The 24,984-nt window shown below is 49.9% G+C and overlaps 12 protein-coding genes across 12 annotated transcripts; 4 read left to right on the forward strand and 8 right to left on the reverse strand.

The window, feature by feature from the left end:
• Window positions 1–750: 750 nt before the first annotated feature.
• On the forward strand, window positions 751–1,958 carry FSUBG_5472 (DNA-directed RNA polymerase III subunit RPC6; the record flags this gene model as incomplete). Its single annotated transcript, XM_036683572.1, has 2 exons — window positions 751–1,016; window positions 1,073–1,958. 2 exons carry the CDS (start codon window positions 751–753, stop codon window positions 1,956–1,958), a joined length of 1,152 nt encoding a protein of 383 aa, XP_036538984.1.
• Window positions 1,959–2,379: 421 nt separating this feature from the next.
• Window positions 2,380–3,448, reverse strand: FSUBG_5473 (peptidyl-prolyl cis-trans isomerase mitochondrial; the record flags this gene model as incomplete). The annotated part of the gene is made up of 5 exons (XM_036683573.1): window positions 2,380–2,566; window positions 2,620–2,726; window positions 2,780–2,949; window positions 3,176–3,240; window positions 3,303–3,448. 5 exons carry the CDS (start codon window positions 3,446–3,448, stop codon window positions 2,380–2,382), a joined length of 675 nt encoding a protein of 224 aa, XP_036538985.1.
• Window positions 3,449–5,281: 1,833 nt separating this feature from the next.
• FSUBG_5474 (cytoskeletal adaptor) lies at window positions 5,282–7,064 on the forward strand (the record flags this gene model as incomplete). Its single annotated transcript, XM_036683574.1, has 4 exons — window positions 5,282–5,363; window positions 5,419–5,450; window positions 5,508–5,587; window positions 5,642–7,064. The coding sequence occupies 4 exons, from the start codon at window positions 5,282–5,284 to the stop codon at window positions 7,062–7,064; spliced, it is 1,617 nt and encodes a 538-aa protein (XP_036538986.1).
• Window positions 7,065–8,286: 1,222 nt separating this feature from the next.
• Window positions 8,287–9,304, forward strand: FSUBG_5475 (membrane-associating domain protein; the record flags this gene model as incomplete). Its single annotated transcript, XM_036683575.1, has 3 exons — window positions 8,287–8,448; window positions 8,504–8,903; window positions 8,955–9,304. 3 exons carry the CDS (start codon window positions 8,287–8,289, stop codon window positions 9,302–9,304), a joined length of 912 nt encoding a protein of 303 aa, XP_036538987.1.
• A 455-nt stretch (window positions 9,305–9,759) lies between these two features.
• FSUBG_5476 (C6 transcription factor) lies at window positions 9,760–11,595 on the reverse strand (the record flags this gene model as incomplete). The annotated part of the gene is made up of 1 exon (XM_036683576.1): window positions 9,760–11,595. One exon carries the CDS (start codon window positions 11,593–11,595, stop codon window positions 9,760–9,762), a length of 1,836 nt encoding a protein of 611 aa, XP_036538988.1.
• Window positions 11,596–12,063: 468 nt separating this feature from the next.
• Window positions 12,064–13,296, reverse strand: FSUBG_5477 (histone H5; the record flags this gene model as incomplete). Its single annotated transcript, XM_036683577.1, has 4 exons — window positions 12,064–12,262; window positions 12,450–12,529; window positions 12,583–13,215; window positions 13,288–13,296. The coding sequence occupies 4 exons, from the start codon at window positions 13,294–13,296 to the stop codon at window positions 12,064–12,066; spliced, it is 921 nt and encodes a 306-aa protein (XP_036538989.1).
• A 34-nt stretch (window positions 13,297–13,330) lies between these two features.
• Window positions 13,331–14,344, forward strand: FSUBG_5478 (Ctr copper transporter; the record flags this gene model as incomplete). Its single annotated transcript, XM_036683578.1, has 2 exons — window positions 13,331–13,408; window positions 13,460–14,344. The coding sequence occupies 2 exons, from the start codon at window positions 13,331–13,333 to the stop codon at window positions 14,342–14,344; spliced, it is 963 nt and encodes a 320-aa protein (XP_036538990.1).
• Window positions 14,345–15,791: 1,447 nt separating this feature from the next.
• FSUBG_5479 (mei2-like protein) lies at window positions 15,792–16,214 on the reverse strand (the record flags this gene model as incomplete). The annotated part of the gene is made up of 2 exons (XM_036683579.1): window positions 15,792–16,020; window positions 16,084–16,214. 2 exons carry the CDS (start codon window positions 16,212–16,214, stop codon window positions 15,792–15,794), a joined length of 360 nt encoding a protein of 119 aa, XP_036538991.1.
• A 784-nt stretch (window positions 16,215–16,998) lies between these two features.
• FSUBG_5480 (nad dependent epimerase dehydratase family) lies at window positions 16,999–17,899 on the reverse strand (the record flags this gene model as incomplete). Its single annotated transcript, XM_036683581.1, has 2 exons — window positions 16,999–17,499; window positions 17,603–17,899. The coding sequence occupies 2 exons, from the start codon at window positions 17,897–17,899 to the stop codon at window positions 16,999–17,001; spliced, it is 798 nt and encodes a 265-aa protein (XP_036538992.1).
• A 1,420-nt stretch (window positions 17,900–19,319) lies between these two features.
• Window positions 19,320–20,193, reverse strand: FSUBG_5481 (uncharacterized protein; the record flags this gene model as incomplete). Its single annotated transcript, XM_036683582.1, has 5 exons — window positions 19,320–19,482; window positions 19,541–19,677; window positions 19,758–19,788; window positions 19,853–19,974; window positions 20,035–20,193. The coding sequence occupies 5 exons, from the start codon at window positions 20,191–20,193 to the stop codon at window positions 19,320–19,322; spliced, it is 612 nt and encodes a 203-aa protein (XP_036538993.1).
• A 559-nt stretch (window positions 20,194–20,752) lies between these two features.
• FSUBG_5482 (uncharacterized protein) lies at window positions 20,753–21,760 on the reverse strand (the record flags this gene model as incomplete). Its single annotated transcript, XM_036683583.1, has 3 exons — window positions 20,753–21,219; window positions 21,272–21,521; window positions 21,587–21,760. The coding sequence occupies 3 exons, from the start codon at window positions 21,758–21,760 to the stop codon at window positions 20,753–20,755; spliced, it is 891 nt and encodes a 296-aa protein (XP_036538994.1).
• Window positions 21,761–22,349: 589 nt separating this feature from the next.
• On the reverse strand, window positions 22,350–23,798 carry FSUBG_5483 (zinc-regulated transporter 2; the record flags this gene model as incomplete). Its single annotated transcript, XM_036683584.1, has 3 exons — window positions 22,350–23,509; window positions 23,559–23,720; window positions 23,771–23,798. The coding sequence occupies 3 exons, from the start codon at window positions 23,796–23,798 to the stop codon at window positions 22,350–22,352; spliced, it is 1,350 nt and encodes a 449-aa protein (XP_036538995.1).
• Between the last annotated feature and the right edge of the window lie 1,186 nt (window positions 23,799–24,984).

The raw sequence follows: 24,984 nt of genomic DNA on the forward strand, positions 1-24,984 counted from the left end.
AGTTAGACCAGAGAATAGGCCATTATAAGATAGAAGCAGAATATGTTTGTAAAGATAGATATAATCATAAAGCGACTGGTAAAAGTATCTCGGTGATGTTTGTCTGTGTCATGGTTCATCCGGTAGGAAACAAATTGTAAATACACGTAATGTATAGTGGGTTCTGCCTTGAATCATACTTTGAAGTCCCGGACTCTAGACGACATAACACAGGTATAGATAGCATTCCATATGATTCATATAGACTTAAGTGAGAGATCTTTGACTACTAAAACCGTCGCACAAAGGTCAACTCATAACTCCAAAGATATTCAAAGTCTCATGATGATAAGGGTCTAGGGTGGCTGAAGTCATTCACACGCAGATGGTGGGGGACCGAGACAATGATAAGATACCCCACATTCCGTAGGCACTGCCGACAATCCGCCGGGTCGACTCACAGGCCGGGAAGGTGAGGTGGAACCTACCTTAACCTATTGTTCAGTAATAAGGTAGCAGGGTAGGGGACGAGCTACACTTTAGCGTCGACTGCGGGGGACTCGAAAAATAATTATTTCCAACCTAACCCAGCCGCTTCTACTCCAAGAGAAGTCCATCGTCATCTGTCTTCTCTCTTCCATTCTCTTACCCGCCACTCGCTATCTTATGTCAATGTAGCATCAAATATAATCAGATCTTTGACTCTTCTTACCAAATCCTCCCTCCTACGACAACTCTATCCCTCTTTGTCGCATCCTCGCTTGACTCACAATGCCCACCCCCGCGCCCGCCGAGGGCGACGCCGCGACGGCCAAGCTCGGCGTCTGGAAGCAGGCCCTCTACGATCGATGTCGCGAGTCTGGAACGGACATGTTCTCCCAGGATGATCTTTTGCGCCTCGATGTCATTCCAAACCGAGACCTCATGCTGCTCGCCCGTGTCGTGCAATCCCTCACAGATGACAAGCTTTTCATCACCATGCGCGAGGCCTCGGGTCAAGTGCTATGGAAATGGCGCGACTCTGAAGAAGCCCACAAGTGCGTAGACACACCTCTGGGACACTACATCAAGCTCGTGGCTGACAATTGGCTAGGTACAAGCAGTGCTCGACCGATGAACAGGTCATGGTTTACTCTCTCATCGACGACTCGGGCGGCGACGGTATCTGGTCGCAGACGCTGCAGAAGCGACTGAACATGCACGACTCGGTCCTCAAGAACGCACTCAAGCAACTCCAGACAAAGGGCCTGATTGCGCCCTTCAAGAATGTCGAGCACCCAAACAAAAAGATGTTCATCAAGGCCTCCATACGACCCAGCGACAGAGCTACCGGCGGCCCGTGGTATACCGATCAGAACTTTGATGAGGCCTTTATTGAAGACCTACAGCGAGTTGTATATGATTTTATTAAGCGCCAGAGCAGTTATCACAGCACCCACGGGGGAGGTGCTGCGCGGACGCAAGTTCCCAAGAAAGGTGTCGTGAAAGGTGGCGTGGAAAGGGGCAAGAAGCGAGATGCTAGTCACATAGATGAGCCCCCAGCGAAAGCCACCAAGATTTCTCCCACAGCGGCCGTTAAAAAGGACGCCCTTCTTCCTCTTCCTGCTGGATACACAGGCTATCCGACCGTACGCGACATTGCTCGTCTCCTCTCCTCAAGCGGTATCACCCATAACACGATCCTGTCCGAGCACGACGTACAGAAGCTTGTCGACGTACTTGTCTGGGACAACCTCATCGAGTCGGTCAAAGTCGCTGGAAAGGTTGGCTACCGCGTGTCTCGCATCGCCAAACAGTCTTTAGAAAGCTGGGCTGGTCGAGAGGACCCTACAGGTCGTGAAGGCGGTCCAGAACCTATCATCAGCGCTTTCACCGAAGCTCCCTGCGGACGCTGTCCCGTGTTTGAGATCTGCGAAGAGGGCGGTCCTGTAGGCCCCAATAACTGTGAATATTTCAAAAGGTGGTTGGGCGTTGAATAGAGCACGAGTGCAGATTTTGCATGTCGATACGATAAGTATGGGTTATTGATACCTGCATTTTTCTGACGGAGAATGGAGTTATGGTCTGGAAGAAGGCTTTTTGTTTCTAGGGATAACAGCAAAGGCGTAGAAGGACAAGCGAAGGCCATTTAGAATGCAGCCAAGCGCATTAGTCGCAGCGATGAACAATCAATTTTACCAAGCAGAGGAATAAGCTGTCAAGCGGTATTTCAAGAATCAATCATTTACAGCACGATAGTATCAAGTGACAATGCGTATGGGGTTAATGGTTGACATTGCTTATCAGCTAAGCTAGTCTTTTATGCCAGCTTGCGAAAATCCAGCTTCTTATCGCTAGTCCTCATTCAGTTTTGTAATGTGCTCCCAAATCCCATCCGTTTGTCTTGTCCTTAGGAGCTTTTTACAGCTCACCAGAGTCGACAATGGTGGCACGCTTCTGGTACTTGACAGCACCACTGCCGGAGCCGGTAGCCTCAAGAGCCTTGACAACGTTCATGGACTCCTCGTCAGCGACCTCGCCGAAAACGACGTGGCGACCGTTGAGCCAAGAAGTGACAACGGTGGTGATGAAGAACTGAGAACCGTTGCTGGAAACATTGTTAGTCTAATTGAATTTGTAGTCAGTTGTGCAAGTGCTTACGTGTTGGGACCAGCGTTGGCCATGGACAGCAGACCGGGGCGGTCGTGGGTGAGCTTGAAGTTCTCATCGGCGAACTTCTCACCATAGATGGATTTTCCACCAGTGCCCTTGATCGTGTTAGTATGCACATGAGAGAGAGGTTTAGGTTGACAGAACGTACATTACCACGGGTGAAGTCACCACCCTGGAGCATGAAGTCGGGGATGATTCGGTGGAAAGAAGAGCCCTTGTAGCCGAAGCCCTTCTCGCCAGTGCAGAGAGCACGGAAGTTCTCAGCGGTCTTGGGGACCTCCTTGTCGTAGAGGTTGAAGTTGATGCGACCACGCTGGCCTGGAGAGAAGGAACGTTAACATTGATGCAACAACACGCGGAGCTCAAGCTGTGAACCGATGATGCGAGATGATGACGAATGCTGTGGATGCAGATCCAAATGCCGCAAACATCAGACCATCGTGCATCTCTCGAGGTATCGAGCCGAAGGATAGGGTAGCTGGAGATGCAGCTTGCCGTCTCGAATCGTTGAGGATGATGGCATCGGGGAGGAATCAACACTTACTCTGAACGGTAGAGGTAGGCTTGCCGTTCTGGAAGACGGGGCCCTCCCACTCAATATCGAAGAAACTGATCAGAGTCAGCTGACGTCTACATCAATGCGATGATTGACAAAGAAAGAGATGACTTACACCTTGTTACCCATGACTGCGGATGAAGCTGAGAAGAATCTAACGGATTTGATTGTGTTGGAGAGTTGAGGAAGAGAAGAAGAAGTTCTCGCTGCAGAGAAGCAGTTATGGCGGGGTAGGAGGGGCTTGAAGAGGGAGGGTCTCATTTTGAGGAAGCTGGAGGGGCAAAGCGTTAGCGTGGGCCTTTGAAGCCAATCGAAGCGTGTAGAAAGTGTGAAAGAGTGGAGTGATTGATCGAGAGGAGATCACGTGAAGTGATCCTGAGAGCTTCTTCTCGTTGTTTTGGCGGTTGCTGTTGCTGAGAGCCCGCTAGGCCATGAGGTCACCGTGGTGGCTATGGGCCTATGGCCACAGTGGGGCGGGGTAGGGGGAGGGGGAGCTTTGCAACAGCTAAGGTTCTGGCTCTGTTGATCGATGATGAATCCATCAATCAAGGTCTGCTTGTTATGGCAAGCAAGCGATAGCTGACGAGCATTTTGCATTGCCCCTGGCCCTCAATGGCATGGCTCTGACCGCCATTACCTACTGCCATGCCATGCCAGACATTGCAAATAGCGCAAGCACGCGCATTGAGAAATGCTGTGGACTCAATGGCTGGCTCTCGCTCGCTCGCTCGCTCTATCCGTCAAAGCTTCAACGGGGCTATCCTTGGAGCTGATGGAGGTTGTCCGGGCCACGTCAAGCAGGCAACGTATCGTATCGTGCTGGACTCACACACTCCTCTCTGGTCTCTGTCTGGCTGCAGCAAGTCTTGTACTGTATGTACATAGTACATACATGGCCCCTCAAACCACCAGTCCAGAGAGACGCGTCGAGTCAGTGGCCCGATATGCCCGAAGTGCAGCAGACTTTTGCCAAAGCATCACCCCCATTGGAGGGGACATGGGATGCGGCCACCCCGGTGGATTGCATGGGCCCTCCACCTCGAGTCTCATGTAATGTACCAGTATCCAGTCCATAAATCAACCCGTGGGTAGAAGTGACCATTCCAATGCAGTTTGAACAGTCAGACGCTGGGAAAAGAAGCTCCCCTCCCTCCGCAGGATCGGGTAGGACAGGGGCAACCAGACCAGCACCAGGTAAGCTCAAGCTGGTAGTGAGCGAGGAACAAAGGCGAGAAGAAGCCGACAATACCGGTATTGGGCCGATCAGCTGGCTTTTCCAAGATCCCAATCCGGGTCAGAATAATACCATTGACCCGAGAAAGGTGCTCAGATGGCCAATGTTTGCCTCAAAGGCGTCTCGCTTCTCTTCTCTTTGTAGCGTGCACTACAGCTTGAGCTTCCCCAGAGCTTCCTGTGTAGGTAGAACAAAGGCAAATGCGGCAGGGAAAACAATTGAACTTGCACGTACCTTGAAGACTAATACACTTGGGGAATTGAATCGATAGTACAGAAGATGCAGATTTAGATAGATAGAATTACACAAAACTGGTGATGTACGTGCTGAGGTTGGTCTTTTGGACTGATCTCGAGAAAGGGAAGATAAAAGTTTGGACCAGCTTGACGTCTGGTATCCAATTCTAGCGCCGTGACTGGCCCTCTAGGGCCCTGTTCAGGCCTGAAGTCTAAGGTTGTACGGCGGGGACTCGATGTTTCCATTGAGTTAAAGTGCCTGCTAGAAGCTCGGTTTCTGGCTCTACAACTGTAACACATGCCAATTAGAGGGCAGGCGATGGACTGATAATTCAATTGTACTTCTCAGATCAGTGCTATAAGTCCTGAGTGTTCATCAACTCCATAATCTCTATATCCTCATACAGGAATGTTGATGGTATCACGTGATTAGCCATGATCCATGCTGACGTTGGGCTCTGGGAAATGTCCAAGTGTCCACCATGGCAATAGCGTAGCAAGGGGCATCTTGAACTCCAGATACTCCATTACGAATCCCTTCAGGAGCATCATCAACGGCTCCGTGTCTTCTGCGCCCATCCTTCGACGTTTCTGCTGGCTTTTTTCTTCTTGGACTAATTCATCATGGATATTAACGATCTGAAGAACACGGTCTCCAACCTGACCTTGTATGACCTCAAGGCAGGCTTTCGGAAGGCCCAGAATGGTACCCCCTTAAGCGACCACCTAATGCGCGTCATAAGTCACTGACGAATGTCCAGCTGTTATGAACTTTACCGAGATGGAGGCCAAGGTTGGTTGAGCTCTGCACGACAACAGACCGGGACATTGTCGACTTACCCATCTTCAGGTGCGAGAAGCAACGAATAACGAGCCATGGGGTGCTTCAACGACCCTTATGCAAGAGATTGCCAATGGAACATTCAACTAGTACGCTCGTCATTTCCGAACCATATCCAAGACCAACTGCTGACCGTGAGCAAGCCAAACCCTTAACGAGATTATGCCCATGATCTACCGTCGCTTCACCGAGAAGGCTGCCGAGGAGTGGCGTCAGATCTACAAGGCCCTCCAATTACTCGAGTTTCTTATCAAGCACGGTTCCGAGCGCGTTATCGACGATGCTAGAGGGCACATCTCGCTTCTCAAGATGCTGCGCCAATTTCACTTTATTGATCAGAACGGAAAGGACCAGGGCATCAACGTGCGCAACCGAGCCAAGGAGTTGGCCGATCTTCTTAGTGACGTGGATCGCATCCGGACCGAGCGCAAGAAGGCGCGTGCGACCAAGAACAAGTATACCGGAGTTGAGGGTGGTGCGACCTTTGGAGGTGGCTTCTCAAGTGGCAGCTCTGGTCGTTATGGCGGTTTTGGCAGTGAGAGCGCTGGCTACGGAGGCGGTGGTAGCAGCGGTGGCCCTGGCAACTATGGCGGATACTCTGGTGGTGTTTATGGTGATGGTGGTGGTTTCGGAGGTCAGTCTGATGACTGGCGAGGCGATGGTGCTGCCAGCCGATCCGAGCGATTTGAGGAATACGACGAGTTCGATGAGGGCGAGAGACCAGTTGCCAGCTCATCAAGAGCTGCCGCCAAGCGACCCGAGCGCACTCCTGTTAAGAAGGCCGCTGAGCCTCCCAAGAAGAAGGAGCCCGAGGTTGATCTCTTCTCCTTCGATGACCCTACGCCAGCATCTTCTGCTGCACCAGCGCTGGCTCCAAGCAACACTGCCGCCGCTCCTGCGCAAGACGACGATGACGAGTTCGACGACTTCCAGTCAGCTACCCCTGCTCAGGCAGCACCCTCCAACAACTATATGCAAAGCCCTGCTGTGACATCGACGGCCTCCTCAACCGCCCAGTTTGTTGCTCCCCAACCTCAATCGGCTCCTCAGCAAGCTGACATTAGCCACATGGTTAGCATGGCGTCCATCTCACCTGCACCAAGTGCCTCAGGAACTCCTGGGCCCAACTATTCTGCCTTCAGCATCCCTGCTGCCCCTGCGGCACAGGCTCCCAAGCCTGCTGCCTTCCAACAGACTGGACCCAACTACTTTAGCTCTGTCCAAGCACAGACAGCAAAGACCCCAACAACATCTGCCTTCTCAGGCATGGGAAGCGTCTCCAGCGCCGCGCCCAGCGGCCCTACTACTATGGCTAACATGAAGCCCGTTACGAGCTCATCAGCCAAGCCAGCATCCGCTGCCGGTGGAGATGCCTTTGGAGCTCTCTGGGGCAAGGCGAGTGGAGGTGTCAAGAAGCCAGAGACACCCAAGACTGGACCCGCAATGGGCCAACTTGCTAAGGAGAAGAGCAGTGCTGGAATCTGGGGAGCCCCAGCAGCTCCATCCTCCAGCGGCAGTGCTCCTCCCAAGACCGGCGGATCTGCTATGGACGATCTCCTTGGTTAAGCTTATGTGCTAAATCTATCTTGAGAATGGTGGATCATGACCTGGAACTGAGACGAAGGTTGGGGCACTAATGCCTCTGTTGATTGAGTGGGCTTGAGAATGTACAGAATAATAAGCAGTGGGACAGCATGTTTGTATTCATGATAGGATCCTAGATAGGCGTCTGGCGCAACAAAATGAACTGACATGTCATGTCGCTCTATTTTCAGCCAATTTGGCCTGGCCTGGCCTGACCCCTGTGGTAGGCCACCACCATTAGATCGATTATGCCGTGTCAGGTGAAAACTAACCAGCAATGGATTCACGACGATCATTATGAACCACACAAGATCAGATCAACAGCCGAGATCGATCCTGGACCGGATCAGTTGCCGTTGCAGTAGGACGACTATCCCGGAATAACTTGCAACAGTGGACTCATAATCTTCACCCACGCAATCTCGCCGTGTATGCGACCTCATTCTAAACAAAGGAGCCTCATCCGGGCCAACGAACCGTATTTGCCCAAGAACGACTCTCACCCAATCATGGTCATGTCGATGTTTTCTGAAACACCAGCCGCTCTCTTCCCTGCGCGGCTATTGCTATTCATCCAACATCCCTGCTCGTCTAAGCGCCGCCACAACGTTAAGCCTCTGAAGCCTCATTGGCCGACAGAACCTAACGCCCAGGAACAGCAAGAGAATTGCTGTATCATGTTGTTGAACTGGCAGGGTTGAGATGATCGTCTGTGGGAGAGCGTGAAGCGCGATGGCGGCTGGTAGTAGGCGGTTGCTGTAATTGGAAACGAGGCTAGACAAGGTCCTACCCATGAACTGAGTGTGTTATTCTTGTATCTTGGAGAGGTTTGTTGACTTTGGATTTGTGTATAAAGACACGGAGTATCGGGCTGGTTGAGATATCCTTTCCTCTTCATCAAACAACTTAGACAGCAAACACCAATTTCTCTCTCTCATTTCCTTTTGTCTCATTTCCTTAGTTTCCTTTGTCCTCTCTTGGGTTTTTCTTCTTACTCACGACCAGACGAATCTCATAACGAATTCCTTTCTTTTACGAGTCCATCTCTCGCCTCATCTTTGGGCGGGCCCTTCACTTAGACAAAATAACTTCCTCACCCCCCTCCATCCCTTTCTACGCCAAAAACTTCCCTTTGCGCACAGCTGGCTCGTCGCGCCCTCGTCTCTCTCTAGACACAGAATCTGTTGGAACCCTCAAGCCCAAGATGCAGCCTGCTCTCGGAGCCCTCGGGCACACCTGGACTGCCATGCGAGCCATGGAGTTTATCTCTCTGATCACGATCATCGGATTGACTGCCAATTTCATTGGTGAGATGGTCAACGCTGATTATGCGGCGCCTTCTGCCTTGATTGGAACACTGGTTGTTGTAAGTTGGCTTGGATATGTCTGTGATCGAAGAGTGACTGACCGATATGATACAGGCCTGCATCTCGACCCTTTACATCGCCATCTCTTACATCCTCTACTGGGATGGCATGCTTCCTCTCCTCCTCTCGACTGGTGCCGATATCATGCTTCTCGTTGCATGCATCGTGGTCGCCTGCACTGTTGGCAAGCCCGTCAGCTACCTCTCATGCCCCAAATTTCCCTCGGACGGCAACACGGCCAACTTTGTCAACTCCCTCTTCCACAACGTATACCACTCCCGTGGCAACACTTTCGCCTGGGTCGACCCTGATAAGGCTTCGTGCTACCAGATCAAGTCCATCTGGGGCCTCAGCATTGCCCTCTGCGTGCTGTTCGCCTTCTCCGCCATCACCTCCGGATGCCTCTGGAAGCGAACAAAGGGCGCATCTCGCCCTGCTCCCAAGGATATCGAGGGTTGAGGGTGCGGCCGTGAGGGGCAGGTAAACGCCCTGGGCATCAGTCTAGGACCGCATGTGATGGCTCATGAGCGAAGTCTGGGGACCATGGCCATGGCGAAGCGGTTCGACAGCGACTCTTCTGATGCTGAGAGCGCACGCCAGCCGTGGTGTCCCCCGCCCCCCACGGCGCCTGTCCGAGTAAAGAGAAAGGAAGTGCCACAGCCTCTGCAACATCTTCCTCCTTTGCCTCCAGTTCCGGTATCACCGGGACGTATGAACGATAGTGGACCGAAGAGTCCTCTCGAGAGGGTCTGGTCGAAGCGCAAGACTCTACTAGAGCGAGTAGAAGGTTGGTGGGATCTTGATCTGCTCGAGAAGAGACAGACACTCTTCGGCGGTAAAAGAGTTCAGGGATAATCGTGCTTTTGGAATATAATAGATTGGACGCTTTGCTTTGCTTGTCGATTATTGGAAATGAGTGTTTGGAACACCTGGGTAATGTCTACTGGTTAGATCGGCTTCATCATCAGAAAATGAATAAAATCGGGATTTGGGTTCACATGGATTGTTTCCATGAACCACTGTGCCAACGTACCTTGTGTTTATGGGGCCTGGCCAGAATAACTGTTGCTGAAAGAACAAGAGACAGATAGACCTAAAATGTTTGAAGACAAGACTGTGTATAAAAGCTAGGTGCCGCTTCAGATGAAGTATTCTTGAATTGTAGTAAGGGGGTTGCACTTGGGAAGAAGACACGAAATGCCAATTCATATGTGTTCCTCCAGAAACAACAGAAATCCTTTTCACAGTAGAAAGTGAGGTAAAGCAATATTCATATCTTGAAACAATCAACAAACTCCCTCCCAAGGGTATCAAATCAGCAAAACTTCATGTCCCAGAATCCGAAGGCACTTGGCCACATCCCAAGTCTCATCAATCTGATCTCGCCTCGACCACACCTTCTCCATAATTTCAAGTGCCTCTCTGATTGTGCCGAACACACTGACCGGGCCCAGACGCGCCACCATTGCGCGGTATTTATCCTCGTCTTCAGGGGGTGAAAGGCAACCTGCAATACAAAAGGGCCACACCAGAGTTCGGAGGCAGACCTCGGTTGGAAGGGTCGTAAGGAGTTCTGTCATGCGGGAAACGGAGGCTTGGATCTCTGGGCAAGACGGTTGCCAGCCGGATATAACGACGTGAAGGTATGTGAGCGCTGCTTGGAGCCAGATCATGTTATTGACCGCGAGGCCAGGCGCTTGTTTAGTATCAACACCGTAGCCGTAATTTTGAGTAGGGTTTGCCACAACGCTTATCACAGGATCGAAGAAGGGGCCCGATGCTTGAATCTGCGCTTCGATGACACTGAGCCCCCCCTTGATGGCGTCTTCCATGATTTTGCCTCGCTGGACCAATTCGTTTATTGATAACGAGTTCTTTTTCTTCTGGTCCTTCTTCCAAGCATCCAGTGCCGCAATGTCACCAATGATCTGCACGACCCAGTTGTTGAGACCAACATAATCTTCCATGAAGAGTGAGCCCGAGATCCGAACTTCGCGGGGGTTGGTGTAAGTTTTGCAACTGGGCATAATATTATCTTGGTACTTCTGAAGGCGTGGTGCCTGCTCGAGTGTAATGCTGGATATGACATCGATGTAGAGGACATTAGCTGTAAAGAAGCGAAGGGCAGCTTGATTAGTGCTGAAGGGCCTTCGAAGACCCATCTCTGGCGGTGGCCAGCGGAAGCTGTAGAGAGCCTCCAATGTCTCGCCCCATTTCTCTGATTGCGGGAGGATCTGTTGAAACATGGTAATAGCGGCATCGAGGTGCATCTTCCAGTGGTCCTTGTTACTCGTCGAAACCTCAAAGATGAGCATTTGTAGGATAGCTTGTAGAACAAGGAGGCGATCTCTGACGCCAGCGCAGGAGACCTTGTGGTTTACGGCGGTCATCTCACGCTGCAGTTCCCTCAAACCCATCTCAAGTTGAGACTGTAGTTGATGAACCATGCGGTTTGTGCACTCCTGATGCTCGACTGCGCCGTTGGCCATGACTATGCTGAAGAAGTACGAAGTAAGGGACACAGCTGTATGCCAAACGGACTTGTTGCTTTGTAGCACGTCGAGTACCCAGCCACGACCGCCTGCCAAGATGGGAGGACGGTAGAAGGGGAAGAGATAGGGGAAGACGTAGTCGAGGTAGATCATGATGAAGTGAATCTCGGTACTGGCGCCAGTTGAGCTGCTGGAATCTTCAGTCGGGACAGAGAAGTGACTGTGCCATGGCATATCAGGGGGCGAGGCACCGCTGGTGTTGCTAGAAGCAGGCGTCGATCCAAACTCATGGCCCGAAGGAGGATCCGTGTCGGATGCAGCGGACATGGCAGCGTCATGAGGCTGCTGTTGGCTTTGGCCCTTATTCTGTAGTGTGACATTGCGAGTACCGGCTTCAAGCATCTCCATATACTTGCGATCACGACGCTGGCTGGCCTGCTTCTTGACCTGAGCCTTGATCTTCTCAGCCATGGCCTTCTGCTTTGGTCCACCGTCCATCCATTCTGGCTTTTCCTCATCAAAGAAACAACTGATCTCGAGAGCGCCACACGCATCACAGACAGGACGCTTCTCATCGCATTTCTTGCGACGGAGACGACAGGTCCAGCAGCCTGCGTTGGAGCGCACCTTTGAGGACATGAGATGGCGAAACATGATGGCGAGTGGAGATGAACCCCTGAGCCTCTGTAGTAGAGATTTGATGAAAGAGCAGTCAGTCCAGTATCAGTGAGTCGTGATGCTGCTGGAGATTGAGATGGGGATGGAGATGGAGATGGGAGTGTGATTAATAAAGCTGTTGCATTTGATCAAAGTTGCGAGTTGGGTCGAGACTCGAACGGGGGCGTCTCAATTGGGTTAGTATGATAACCCCATGTTGAGGATCGACGGGTTAACGCCAATCGAAATTGGGGGACATCCACTTCCTTGCCAAGATAATTTGTCAGCCAATTCTATTTCCAATCTTGACTTACTTGCATCTTTGATAGTAACTGATAGACAAGAACGGACAAGAACCTCAGGGAGCAAGCAAACTCAAGACTCAAGATGCAATGCGTCAAAATGAACTTAGCAAAGAGTCCCTTAGACTCATGCTAAGTTAACTAAATTACCTAGATATTTTTGTTAAAGGGCAAGGTCCTGAGTTTTCTTGCCTCCGCTAGAAGAAACAGGAGACGTGAAGTCCCGCTTGGTCTTAGATTTGGAAGATACCATCAAAAAGAAACCGGTGGTCGAAGCCAGGACAGCCTCTTGGCCGGCCACAATTGTCGACATACAGTCAAAGGCTAAAGCTCTAGCCAAAGTACAGAGACCCGGGGCTAGTCTAATGATAGAATACTTTAGGTAACTTCATATAAGCTTAGGTAAGGTAACTTTATATAAGTTTAGGTAACTTCATATACCTTAGTAGGTAGGTAGGTAAGTTTAGGATACCTTTTAGGCTTTTAGCAAGTTCATCCTGTATCAAGATCCTATATTTTCTTGCTTCCTGAGGCCATCCTTGACCCTACCTTAGTTCTACATGGAAGGTACTAAGGTAGGTATGCCAAGCTGCCTCTCTCCTGACTCCCGTCGTCATCTCCCCAAAACACTTCGTTCATGTTTTGTAGAAGGCGCGAAGCGATGACTGTGGTAGGTACCTACCAGGCAGTGGCCTGAAGAAGCTCGGTTACCGTCCTTTTGAATCTTGACCTTGACTTTCTTCTTCTTCTTCTTCTTCTTCTTCTTCTTCTTCTTCTTCTTCTTCTTCTTCTTCTTCTTCTTCTTCTTCTTCTTCTTCTTCTTCTTCTTCTTCTTCTTCTTCTTCTTCTTCTTCTTCTTCTTCTTCTTCTTCTTCTTCTTCTTCTTCTTCTTCTTCTTCTTCTTCTTCTTCTTCTTCTTCTTCTTCTTCTTCTTCTTCTTCTTCTTCTTCTTCTTCTTCTTCTTCTTCTTCTTCTTCTTCTTCTTCTTCTTCTTCTTCTTCTTCTTCTTCTTCTTCTTCTTCTTCTTCTTCTTCTTCTTCTTCTTCTTCTTCTTCTTCTTCTTCTTCTTCTTCTTCTTCTTCTTCTTCTTCTTCTTCTTCTTCTTCTTCTTCTTCTTCTTCTTCTTCTTCTTCTTCTTCTTCTTCTTCTTCTTCTTCTTCTTCTTCTTCTTCTTCTTCTTCTTCTTCTTCTTCTTCTTCTTCTTCTTCTTCTTCTTCTTCTTCTTCTTCTTCTTCTTCTTCTTCTTCTTCTTCTTCTTCTTCTTCTTCTTCTTCTTCTTCTTCTTCTTCTTCTTCTTCTTCTTCTTCTTCTTCTTCTTTCATCATCATCACCCACTTGCTTCAGCAATCAAACTTTCATCAAAAGATCAACAAAGACATCATCAAACAAACTTCATCACTTTGCTATAGCTTTGTAACATGATTACAATCATGAATCACGATCCAACTTTCGCAACCACCCTCGCTAGCTCCAGCGATATGGAGTTTAGATCCTGCTCGATCAACACCGTAAGTTATTCCGTCCCCTTCTCATTATTACACAGCTGACACCCCTCCCAGATGCTTTGGAACTGGAACGATATTGGTACCTGCCTTATTTTCGAGGCGTGGTATATAGGTTCCACGGTCAAATTCATCATCACCTGCGTCGGCGTCGTTTTGGTGACCATACTATTTGAATTCCTAACTCGTGTCTTCGCAGAATGGGAGCATCACAAACAGGCTAGAGACGCCGGCAATCCTCAAGAATCCTTTGTTCCCCTTGCTGGTATTGAACTTGCGCTCCTTCAACCCGCTGCCGCTCAACCCGATCCTGCTCAACCCGATCCTGCTCAACCTGTTGCCGCTGAACCCGGTCCCGCTGAACCCGGTCCCGCTCAATCTGCTGATGGTCAATCCGTTGGTGCTCAATCTGCCCATGCTCAATCCGTTGGTGCTCAATCCGTTGGTGCTCAATCTGCCCATGCTCAACCCATGGCCTCTCGGCCTGCTTCCGCTAGTGGCCCCAGCAATGTACAAGATGCAGGCGCTGGTATCAACGCTGGCAACAACGACGGCGTCAACAACGGCGGTGTCAATAACGGCAGCGTCAATAACGGCATCAACGCCGCCAACCGCGTTCTCCCCCTTTTTCCCCGCCGCGTTGAACATGCCTTGATCACGACTTTATTGCGCACGCTCATGCTTGCCATTAACTACTTGATAATACTAATGGCTGTATCCTTCAACGGCTACATCATCATTTGTATCTTCATCGGGCATTACTTGGGTTTTTTCCTCTTTGGGCGGAATCCAGACACCAGGTCTGACAAGCCAAATGCTTATCAGCGCGCTTTCCAGCGTCGTATCGCTTGCTGTAATGTCTGGGAAACGTATGATAAGGTGAATATTTGGGCAACAAGGTGGTGGAGGAGGCTCACTAATTGCTTGGCTTCAAGCTGGTAGAGGAGAGTCGGAGACGGGGTTATTTGGATGTGTGTTGCGGGTTAGCTCAAGGGCTGATAGTATATATAATAAGAGGTTCAGATTTTGATTGTATTTGTGCTTGTGAGTAGTGCGGATTGAAAACACGATACCTCGATCCTAAGTGATAAAAAGACTTAGGTAACTTTATGAAAGCTTAGGATGAACTCAGGAAGCTTAGGATAAGCTTAGGATGCATTTTGATGAGTTTATTTTGATAACCTATATTGAAGTCTGATGCTTTCTTGCTCTAGGGTCGTGTGAGGCGCGTGATCTGAGCATCAGCTGCGGGGTCTATCAACTCACATAACACTCTTATGAAATCAGGCTAGGGTCAAAGATGGTTACAAGGGCAGGCCAGTTAGGTAACTTTGTTCCAACGTCCGTTGTCGTTTTCGTGGATGTGGAGAGACAGGTGAAATTGTGAATGGTCGTCGTTGCACGATTAGATATTTGCACCATTAACTTGAGATCCATAACGAGAGACATAAATCAGTATTAAGATGGTGTGATATATATGCAGTAAAGACCGTCCATGCTCCTCTTGTGAAGGATGGGCAGGAATATGATCAAACATCCTCAACACCACATAATTTCGTAACCACAGGCTCACAAGACCGTCTTGGAGCTTCGCGCAACAACGTCAACCAATGTCTCGTCATTAGTGGCCGCGGTAAGGTAGTCAGGTATACCATGTGGTAAATGATGGCGTCATTTGACACTGCAGCCTGACACTCCGTGCCGGCCGATTCAACTCCCATCCCATTGCCCCGCCCCCTGAGGCATCAACACTCTTCCACCAGATTCTACATAGTGCTCGTAACCCTGGGAGACGGACTAGTGGTAAACAATAGAATATTATCTGTCTACTGTGCATGACGGGTTTGTGAAATATCGATTCGTGGTTGCACAATGCTCGAGTGTTTGCCCTGCCCTAAGCTTCCACCAAACGAGCCCACTAGTGAAATAAACAGTGACTATGGGATCAACGCGTTTGTTCTTGAGTGCCTTGGAGTGAACTTGGCGAGAGTATGGGAGGGAGAGTGCACAGGAATGGATTTTCCCAGTAAAACGCGCCTAGAGTGGGCTTCCTGCACTGGGGTGTCCACGGGAAAAGGACTGGCAACACTGCTCACTTTTGGATTTCGAGCGCGCTAGACTATGACCCAAGAGTAGGAGCCAGATTCAAAGGATTTTAGGGAGTGTAGAGATATAGAAATGAAGACATTCACGTCAGAGAAGATCAAGATTGGATACAGTTGATATATTGTGTGTGTCTCGAAAAGACAGCCTCGTTAAACCTGCTTCAACTGTAATACCGGTGCCTGTTCAAAGCCATAGAGATCCATCATAACCCTCAAACCCGCTCATCGTCGTGACTATCGTAAAGTTCGTAAGATCGTGGTCGTCGTCGTAGGGTTAGGCTAAGTTAGACAACGTTGGCGTCGTCCTTGCCAGTTGGGTCGTCCTTCGAAACATTGCCATCCCAAATGCCACCAGCGCTCTGAGAAGCTTTCTGCTTCTGGTGGAGAGCCTTAGCCTCCTCGGGAGTGACACCAAAGTCCATGGTGCGAGGGAGCATCTCAGCTCCGTAGACACTACGTCTGGCGGCGACCATGACATCGACAGCTCGTTCGATCCGGTGCTCAGTCCCTTCACTATGCAAACATGGATTAGTTTCGTCGTAGATAGACGTCGAAGAGAGTTGGAGATGGACTTACACACGGTGAACCTGAGCCAATCGGTTCTCGTGCTTCTTGTCCTCCTTGGCATTCTTCGCCAAGAGGCGGCGGACCTTAAACTTCGCTTTAAACTTGCGAAGCTTGAACTTGAGCTTCTCGAATTTTCCCATAGTGAAGATAGTGGTGGGATACACAGGGTATGCTGAGGGCAAATGTGAGATGCTGGAAGGGGAGACAAAGGAGCGTGAAGTGAAGTGACCCGAAGGGTAACAACACAAAGAGAAGTGCGACATACCTTAGGGAGTAGCAAGTATAGTTGTAATAGCAAATTTGGTTCACGTTTGGGAACGGAAGGTTTTCGTTTTTGTGTCGCGAATCGGAATGCGATGTTGACCTGGAGAAGAGAAAAGAGGTCTACGGGGGAGAAAGGGTGGGTTTTTATAGCCAAAAGATTTAGCGAGTGATTGCAAGTTCAGCGGGCTCTTTCGAGCTTCAGGGCCATCAGTTTCTGGTGCAGCAGTTCCGCAGTTCTATTTCTGATATCAAAGGGGAGAGTATGGGAAGCTCGACTACGCACTCACTGATCCTGAGCCCAACTTTGCGATGCACGTTTTGAAAAAATTGGATAGGTTGCATCCCTATAATGCCAAACTTCGCATCGAGTTTCATGGTTCTATCTTTTATATCAGAGTTGTGAATATCAAAAAACCATGCTGTAGTTCCATGAAGCTATTTTCCCCTTTTTGGGAATTCTAGCGCACGTACTGCTAGGTGATTCCCTACCCGCCCGCACAAACAGTGGGACTCTGGAGCGTGGGAGGCCGGGTACCTGACTAGGCCCCTTAGGGACGGGGGACTCGCGTGCCATGGTGGGTAGGGGTGGGCACAGGAATGCCACCAAGTGCCGTCTTGGCCTTGGGAGGTCGTGATAACCGATAATCCTCGATTACAGGATTAGTTCTTCAGGACTGGCTCTCCTTCAGCACACTCCGTCTCATCTTGGACGTAACGATCGACTGCAGTCGCTGCATCTTCCTCGCCGTCGAGAACATCCAACCAATGCCCCTTCACACCCTCCTTCTCCAACACCAAGGCCATGACTCTGGCTGTTGACGCTCGAGTGGTCATGCCTCTGGCCTGCTTCGTCTGGCCCAAGAGCACTCCTCCTTCGTCTTTGTCGGTGAGACCACCGGGGCGGACAGATACAGCGGTCAAGCCGTCTCTCTTCCTGGCTTCAGTAACGAGAGCTTCATCGGCGGCGGTCTTGGGCTCATAGTAGGGACCCAGGAAAGTTGAGTTGACCTTCTTCCAGCCTTCCCAGTCCTCAGCAGTCCACCAGGGAGCTTGCTCGCGTCGAGCGCCCAAGTACGAGACCTGGACATGATGACTGACGGACTTGTTGGCGACCGAGGCCTTGATGAAGAAGATTGCAGCATCACGATCGATGCGGATGATCTAGAAACACATCAGTTACACACAGCAACTCAAGATCAGTAAGAGCGCTTCTACCGTGTCTTGATCAGTTCCCCTTCCAGGGCCTGTTTAGTGATCAGCGTACACTTCCCACAGCTACCGGGTGAAGATCCAACCCACCGGCGCTGAAGACAACAGAGTCCGGCTTCACATCGTCAAGAATGGCGGCGGCCTTCTCCTGACTATCAACTTTGATGAGATCATGAACCAGGATCTTGTGGTCTCCTGGCAAGCCCTCCGAGATCTTCTTCAGGTCATCGATCTGGTCAGGGTTACGGATCAGACTCGTCACAGTCCAGGACTTCTTCAGCAGGATGACCGTGAGAAGCCTGCTGATCTTTCCGTTGCCTCCGAGCACAAGGACGTGACGGTTGGAAGCCATTGTGTTGGTTGCGAGTATCACGATTGTGTTTGGAAGTTGGAAGTTTGTATAAAACACGCAAAGGGACAACACAACATGTATCTATCAGCTAAGTTCAAGACCCTGGCACTTCTCCCCCCTCTACTGACCAACCACGACACAGACTACGGACTTCGGACTTGTCCATGACGCGAGCAGCTCCACTATTTGTCTTAACGGGACATCGCTTACAAGGAAGGTCCAACCGTCGAACCTGCACGAGAAAATACCACATCACGAGATATGAGCATGGGAGAGCCAATAGCTTCAATTAGCGGCTAGGAACTATAATAAAACACCATTTTCGTTGTTCGTTGATCATTGCTCATTGCTAGCTTCCGGCTCTCGTTGGTCCGGCACAAGAGTTGTCCCAGATGGACTTGCTTCCCTGTGATGATGGCGACGATGACTACGTTTATGGCCATGACGATGACCATGCCTGTGTCCATGACAATGTCTGTGTCGATGCCGATGCCGATGTCCATCACTATGCTCGCAGCCGTCAGGACGGGGTCTTACACGAGCCCCATTGGGAAGTACAACATATCCCTTCGGTTTCGATTTCGATTTCGATTTCGACCGCCTTCGCAGTGGCGGTTCCGGGTGGCTAAAGCAACATCCCATGATGGCTGACCGAGGGGGGGGTCTAGTTGAGAGAGACGTTGGTATCTGTTTCGTCGGCTGGAACGCAAGTGTAGAGTCGATAAGGAATCTGGACTTGGAAAGAATCAAGTTTTGCGTCCCTTGGCTAAGGACTTTATACTCTCTTCCGCGGTAGCTCATATAAACAGCCAACAGCTGTTCAAATACAACCACCGGATCACTATTCTTATAAATAGACGCTTGTTCTTTGACTCAGTGTTGCATAACCGCCAAGATTGAATGTTAACAATCGAATATTCAGATACACTGTCATGAGAAGCGTTACTATTAGACCAAGGTTATGATCTGCCACGGCCTAGCGGCTATTTTAAGTTGCAAACCCCTTCAGGGGCTTCGAAACCTGAAAGCACTGAAGACCCAGACCTCTCACTGTGCACAGTGGGCCTTCAAGTATTTTGGATTCTGAATACTACCGCAGGGGTAATCATGACAACTGAGGTTCAGGCCTACAATAACAAGACAGAATTACCTTATTACTCGCGGGCTCAGATACATCCACACGACCTATTTATGACCCAAGAGCTATGTAGGAAGACATAGTCTTGATCGTGGACCTTGTGTTGACTCCCACAATACTGAAATTGGAAATCTTGCTAACTCCATCTATCGCAGAAATCAAAAACTCCTACCTAAGCAAGAATTAAACAGTCGACACAATACCCGCGATATATCCCTAAGCTTAACGGAATCCAAAAGCCCTTCTCCCGAACCGTATGCGTCGAATAATCGTCCAAAGAAATCAAAGCTCGTCCCATACAGAACGCCGACCCCATGTCAAGTTCTGCGCTTCCAGCCAGGGGCCAGTCCCTGAGCCCTCTCTCGTCTCTCGGAGCAGCGCGCCTGAATCAGAATTAGGCTGTAGTAGGTCTGGTACCGCCGGTCGAGGACTTGAGGTAGCGTCACTACGATCTTCAGTCACGATCCGAATTCGGTGAACGGGTGCTACTCTGGGCTGTGTACCGCTTAAAGGCGTTGGGACAGTTGGAAGAACGAGTCTCGGGGGCTTCTTCGCTTTCGCGGCTGGACTGGAATTCTAGGAAACGCTCCGAATGGCGTTTTGGACTACCCCAGACAGCGCGGATGGAGTCTACACTAGACTGGAGATTGTCAGTACTTCATGTAAGTCCAACAAGCTCTGCCAATGGAAGAGTTTCAACCGCTGAATAGTTTCACTTACACCTCTTTGTTTCACATCCATCGAAGGGATTCTATGGAGTGAGCTTAAAGGAGTCAGCAACAAGAAACAAACCAGGGCCAGTCTCCGCGACTTACTCCATGTAGAGAGCACGTGGATTGCGGAGTCCATGAGTGCAGCTCGACAACTCATCGTCCTCGGGTCGGCGTTGATGCTCTTCGACCATTCGTGGAGAAAAGGGCGATTGGGGAGGTGAGGCCTCACCGCATGGTCAAAGTCGACTTGGACCGTGGTACTATCGGTACTACTGCCAGCATACGTCGAACTTGTTGTCTTGAAGCTCGACGGTGTCAGAGTTCGCGGACCTCGTGCCTGAGTCCCTGCCACAGGTCGAGGAGACTTTTGAATCCGAGCTCGTGCTTGGACCTTTACTGCCGCTGTCCTTCTGGCTTCGAAGCGAAGAAATGGAACAAGCCATGTTGGTGATGTGATGGTGGTGACGAGGTTCGCTGATTTGATGTGGTCTATGAGTCTGATTCTTCGCTGATATCGTCCTCAAGATTCTGGTTGATGTCTACAAGAGTGATGAGACGAGGAACAAGAATTGTCGCTATGTTGAAACCGAGACTTTATCGCCATTCTACAACTCATCAGAAGGCTCGGAGTCATGTATAGTTTCTTTCAAAAGTCGTTTCTGCAATATGACTTATGAGACACTGACATGTTTGCGAGTCAAGTCTTTACTCATTCTGCTACCCGATGTAGTGTGACCACGACGTTACAATATGAATTCACAACTTCAAAGAAAACGCCGTTTGCCCCTTTCTACGGACCTATACCAAAAAAAACAAATCTGAAATGCGGAAGGAATTCACCGTCGGGACAAGGGTAACAGTGAAGACTATTGGCACACTGATCCGTTGAATTTCTTCGACTAACAAAGCTACAGTTTTCATCCTTTCACTTACCAAACAACGCCAAAGAAGAACGCACGCAACCTTTCATCCAAGTCCGACTGAAAGAACCCGACTTCCCAATCACTGCTTCAGACCCCGAAGAGCATAGAGCTCCTGCGGCTTGCCCTGCGAATCACAGCTCGAAAACTTCCACCACTTTCCGTACCACGAACCCGCGATATTTGTCAGACCCCAAGAGATAGGCGCAGGCATTGGGGGCCAGTTAGCCCACATACCCTCCTCGGCGGTTCGATCCAAGTTCAGGAGGAAGAAAGGCACGACATCGAGCACGCCGGCCTTTGTGACTGTCTTCTTGCCCCATGTCTTGAAGGTCAGGCCGGCGGCAGCACCTTCAGGGGTGTCTTCCTTGGGAGCCTTGGGGTGGTTCGAGAGAGCGGCGATGGTGGAGATTTCGCTGTGGAAGTGATGCTCGAAGGGCTCCTTGAAGGCATCCATGAGCTTGATGACTTGAGCGCCGTCGAGATCATTGGCTGAAGCGAGGTTAGAGAGGTATGTGTTGAACTCGGCGAGGGGTGCAAGAAATGACTCTGAGGTCTCGGTGTTAGTGACAAAGTACAAATTGAAGATTACAGTTCTTACCGTGCTCATGATGGGTCTCGTCCCAAACTGGCTCGTCGCCGAGAAGCTCTTGGACCTTGGGAAAGAGGTTGTCCTCTTCATCATCGTGGTGCGATTTGACGAACTTGAACCAAGTCTGAGAATATCCAATGAAGTCGGCCTTGTCGGCGTCCTTCACATGAGGAGCTTGGAGGTAGATGGAATTGAAGCCACGAATGATGGCATTGTGCAAAAGCGCCATGTGGGTTGCGCCAGTTGTGAAGAGATCGGTCTACCAGATTGAACAAGTCAGTATTGCCAATTACACCTCAAAACACCCGAGTTCAATTGACTAACCTTCTTAGTCTCATACTGTGGTGTTGTCACCAGCTTCATAGGTCCATCAGCCCATGGCTGGCTACCAGTCGGTGAGACGGACATATTAAGATACGGCGAATAAGCGAGAAACACAGCAAGTCCAGCAAAAAAAGCCTGAGCTACAATAAAGAGGACGAAACGTTGGCCAGGCATGATGGACACAAGAAGAGAGGAGAGGGAGGGGAGATAAATGCGTCAGAACAGGTACAACGAGGGACACGTTTGTCCGACTTGAGAGTGAGACAGCCACTCAAGATTCAGCTTCTGGGCTCACTTCTTGATGGTTCGATAGCTCGTCATGTCATGGGAGCTCATGCGGGTGTGGGTAGGAGCTGATTAAAAGGAGATTTATAACTGGGTGAAACACGCAAGACCCTGGAGCAAAGGGGACAAGGGGGTAGCAGACGGACCATTTCGAAGGCCGGACCCCGGGAGTTCGGACTTTTGATGTGGGGCCGGCTGGGGTTGTTCATGATGCAAGTCCTCGGAAAGAAGATATCATGGCGTCAATGAACGTGAGTGTGTAGCTATACATACCTTACCGTGTAGTATTTGTACGAAGTAGTATCACTCTGAATAGTACAAGTCGGCATACGAAATACGACTAACATTATCAATAACTGTATCGCTTCGCGTTACATTCAAAACTCCATTGCCGACCCTGAAAGACGCCATTGACAAGATGCCGCCAATTTTACATTCTATGTACATCAGTTCTTTTAGATTGTCCCGTAACTCCCCCTTAGGCAAATGCTCCAACGGCGGCCATCAAGAGCGCACCGGCACAAACAGCCATATAGGCCTGTAACCTCCTCTTACCCTTCAAAATCTTGTAACTCTTCTCCGTCAAAAAGTCCTCCGCCAACAGTTGCACAAGACCAGCATACAGCAGTAGCCCTGATGACACGGCGTTCATGAAGCCAACCACGAGCAGACCTCCTGCGCTCTTGGGGTCGTACATGCGATGCACGATAAGACCAATTGCTTGGCCGATTGGTGTTGTGGTTCCGTAGGCGAGAACCATGAGCCATGGACGGAGAGATTTGCGGGGGAACTGGATTGCGGCGATACGACTGCCAAGGGCGAGGCCTTCGAAGGTTTGGTGGAAGCTGATAGCGACAAGGAAGACCACAAAGGCAGGGCCAGTAGCGACGGAGATGGCCATACCGATGAAGACACTGTGAAAGAGAATTCCGGCCTCAAGCAAAAGGCACTGCAGTAGCTTCCTTTGTTGCTCCTCGGGGTTCTGTGGTCCGGGAGACATCGGGGTCATGGGTGTCATAGGCTCCTCCTCAGCCCCAACTCCCTCAGGCTTGAGCGACGCATAAGGTCCATGTCGGTGTCTCGTACTACTTGATCCAGCTGGTTCGAGCTCCTCCATGTCCAAATCAAGATCCGAGTCGTCATCGTTGAAATCATCGTTAAGCTTCTTACCCTCCTGTCCCACCAGAGGTGAAGATCCAGGGAGAGGCGATACGCCAGCAACTAGCCCCTGAGTCTCCATGTTCTCAAGATGAATATCCGGGGGTCGCGGTCCGTGCCTCCTTTCAGACAGTCCAGCTGCGTCCATCATGGGCAGCTCACTCTCATGTTCGTCGTCCGAGTCAAAGTATCCATGATTATGAGAGTGAGAGTGACCAGCTCCTCGGGCCGTAAGGTACGATTCGATGCCGACAACAATGATAGCAGAAATCATAGCCACAAAACCTGGAAACGGCGTATATCCTTTGCTAAAGAAATCGGGGAGGCATGGGTCGGTCATGGACTCGAAAGCGGTCGGAAGGAGGTGGACGAAGGCCGTTGCCAGAAGGACACCGGTTCCAATGTGCTGGCAGTAGAATATCACGGTTTTTTGGCCTCGGCCGCGCATCGTTCGTCGCGAGAAAAGAGGAAATGCGCATGCTGGAAAGATATCAATACCGTGTCAAAGCTCCCAATTGGCCAGACCAACCTAACGTGCTGAGTGTCAAGATAAGTATCAGTGCAAATACATGCGCCGAAGTATCATAAGAGCCCTTTGTTCTCGAACCGCATTCTGGTTTCTCGCCATCATCTTTGCGACGCTCCAACTCGGCGAGAATCAGATCTGTTGGAATTGAAGCCCACGACTCCCCTAAAATTGTCAGTAAAGGGGGCTCAACTGAAAATCATGATGTGTAATACCTCGGAGCACCTCTGAATGGGCGCTCATGTTCAGACCGTAACTACCTGGTTTCCCTATAATTGCTGTTTTGTCGACAATGGCATCGCGGGAGAGGACACGATTACATGGAGGTCAATGTGTGTGTGGTTGTGTCTTTGGCGTGTGCTATTTTTGTTTGCGTCACTGTTCTAGTTAGGTAAGTTAAGTTGAGTTGGAGTAACTAGACGCAGACTCACATGTTTTGAGTTTGTTTGACCTGTTCTTTTCTCTGAGGCGCATAATCCTCGGCTCAAGGTTTCAAGGGGCATATTTGTTTGTTTTACCAAGGGATGAAGCAAGGGTTGTGAATAAGAAACGTCAATAGCCTCCTTTGTTTCCTCTTCAGGTATGAATAAGGGACTTGTTGGTGTCTTTACATACCGGACAATTTGAGTCTCTTGTTGCTTCATAGTGCTGCGATGTACATCTAATGGCGCTATTCCTTTAGTGCTCAAACTTTGCAGCTGTCAATGGCGATCGTTCAGGGGCCCCAGGTGATACTCCAGTTGGGGGGAGTCCAACAAGACACAGGCCAGGTTGAGGCCTTGTAACACGACCACAGACTGAAATACGTAACTAAACTTAACTACGGTAATTTTCCGAGGTTTATACTAAGTTTTGACAGACTCTGAGATGTTTGTTTCCATACCTAACCATATGATAACGTTACATGCAAGTGTTCTTCTGTTCTTATTAATCATAAGTGACCCTCCCCGGAACTTAGGAGCGAGGAGCCGACGTTCTCCACTGAAGCTCTGGAAGGACGGGACACTTCTATTTAGCCGATGCGTGACACTCACTGGCCTCACCTTGTATTGTACTTCTGTGCGCAAGACACAACTTTAGAGTGCAGCCCAAAGTCATTTCCAGCTTAGACAAACAGCTAACGGCTAATCAACCGGCTCCAGAACTCAATTTACATAACTACGAGAAAAGGACATCCTCCACTAAACCATCCCGAGACTTTCAAGGCTATTCACTGGGAAAGCCCCGTCTGAACATCGGAAGAGCCTCGGATCGGTGCCACTAGCATCGATAGACTCACCACTAAACCAAGGAACCACCTTGTCCGAGATCCAATGGCACAACACCGCGTCCTACGTAGATGCACGTAAAGCGGGTACTCAATGGCCACATGAGTGCCATCCTTCGGTTGAATAACGGATCACTCGGGTCAAGTACTTGCGAGTTCACT

This window comes from Fusarium subglutinans, assembly GCF_013396075.1.
Source record: "Fusarium subglutinans strain NRRL 66333 chromosome Unknown NRRL66333_c0000054, whole genome shotgun sequence".
Taxonomy (NCBI): Eukaryota; Fungi; Ascomycota; class Sordariomycetes; order Hypocreales; family Nectriaceae; genus Fusarium; species Fusarium subglutinans.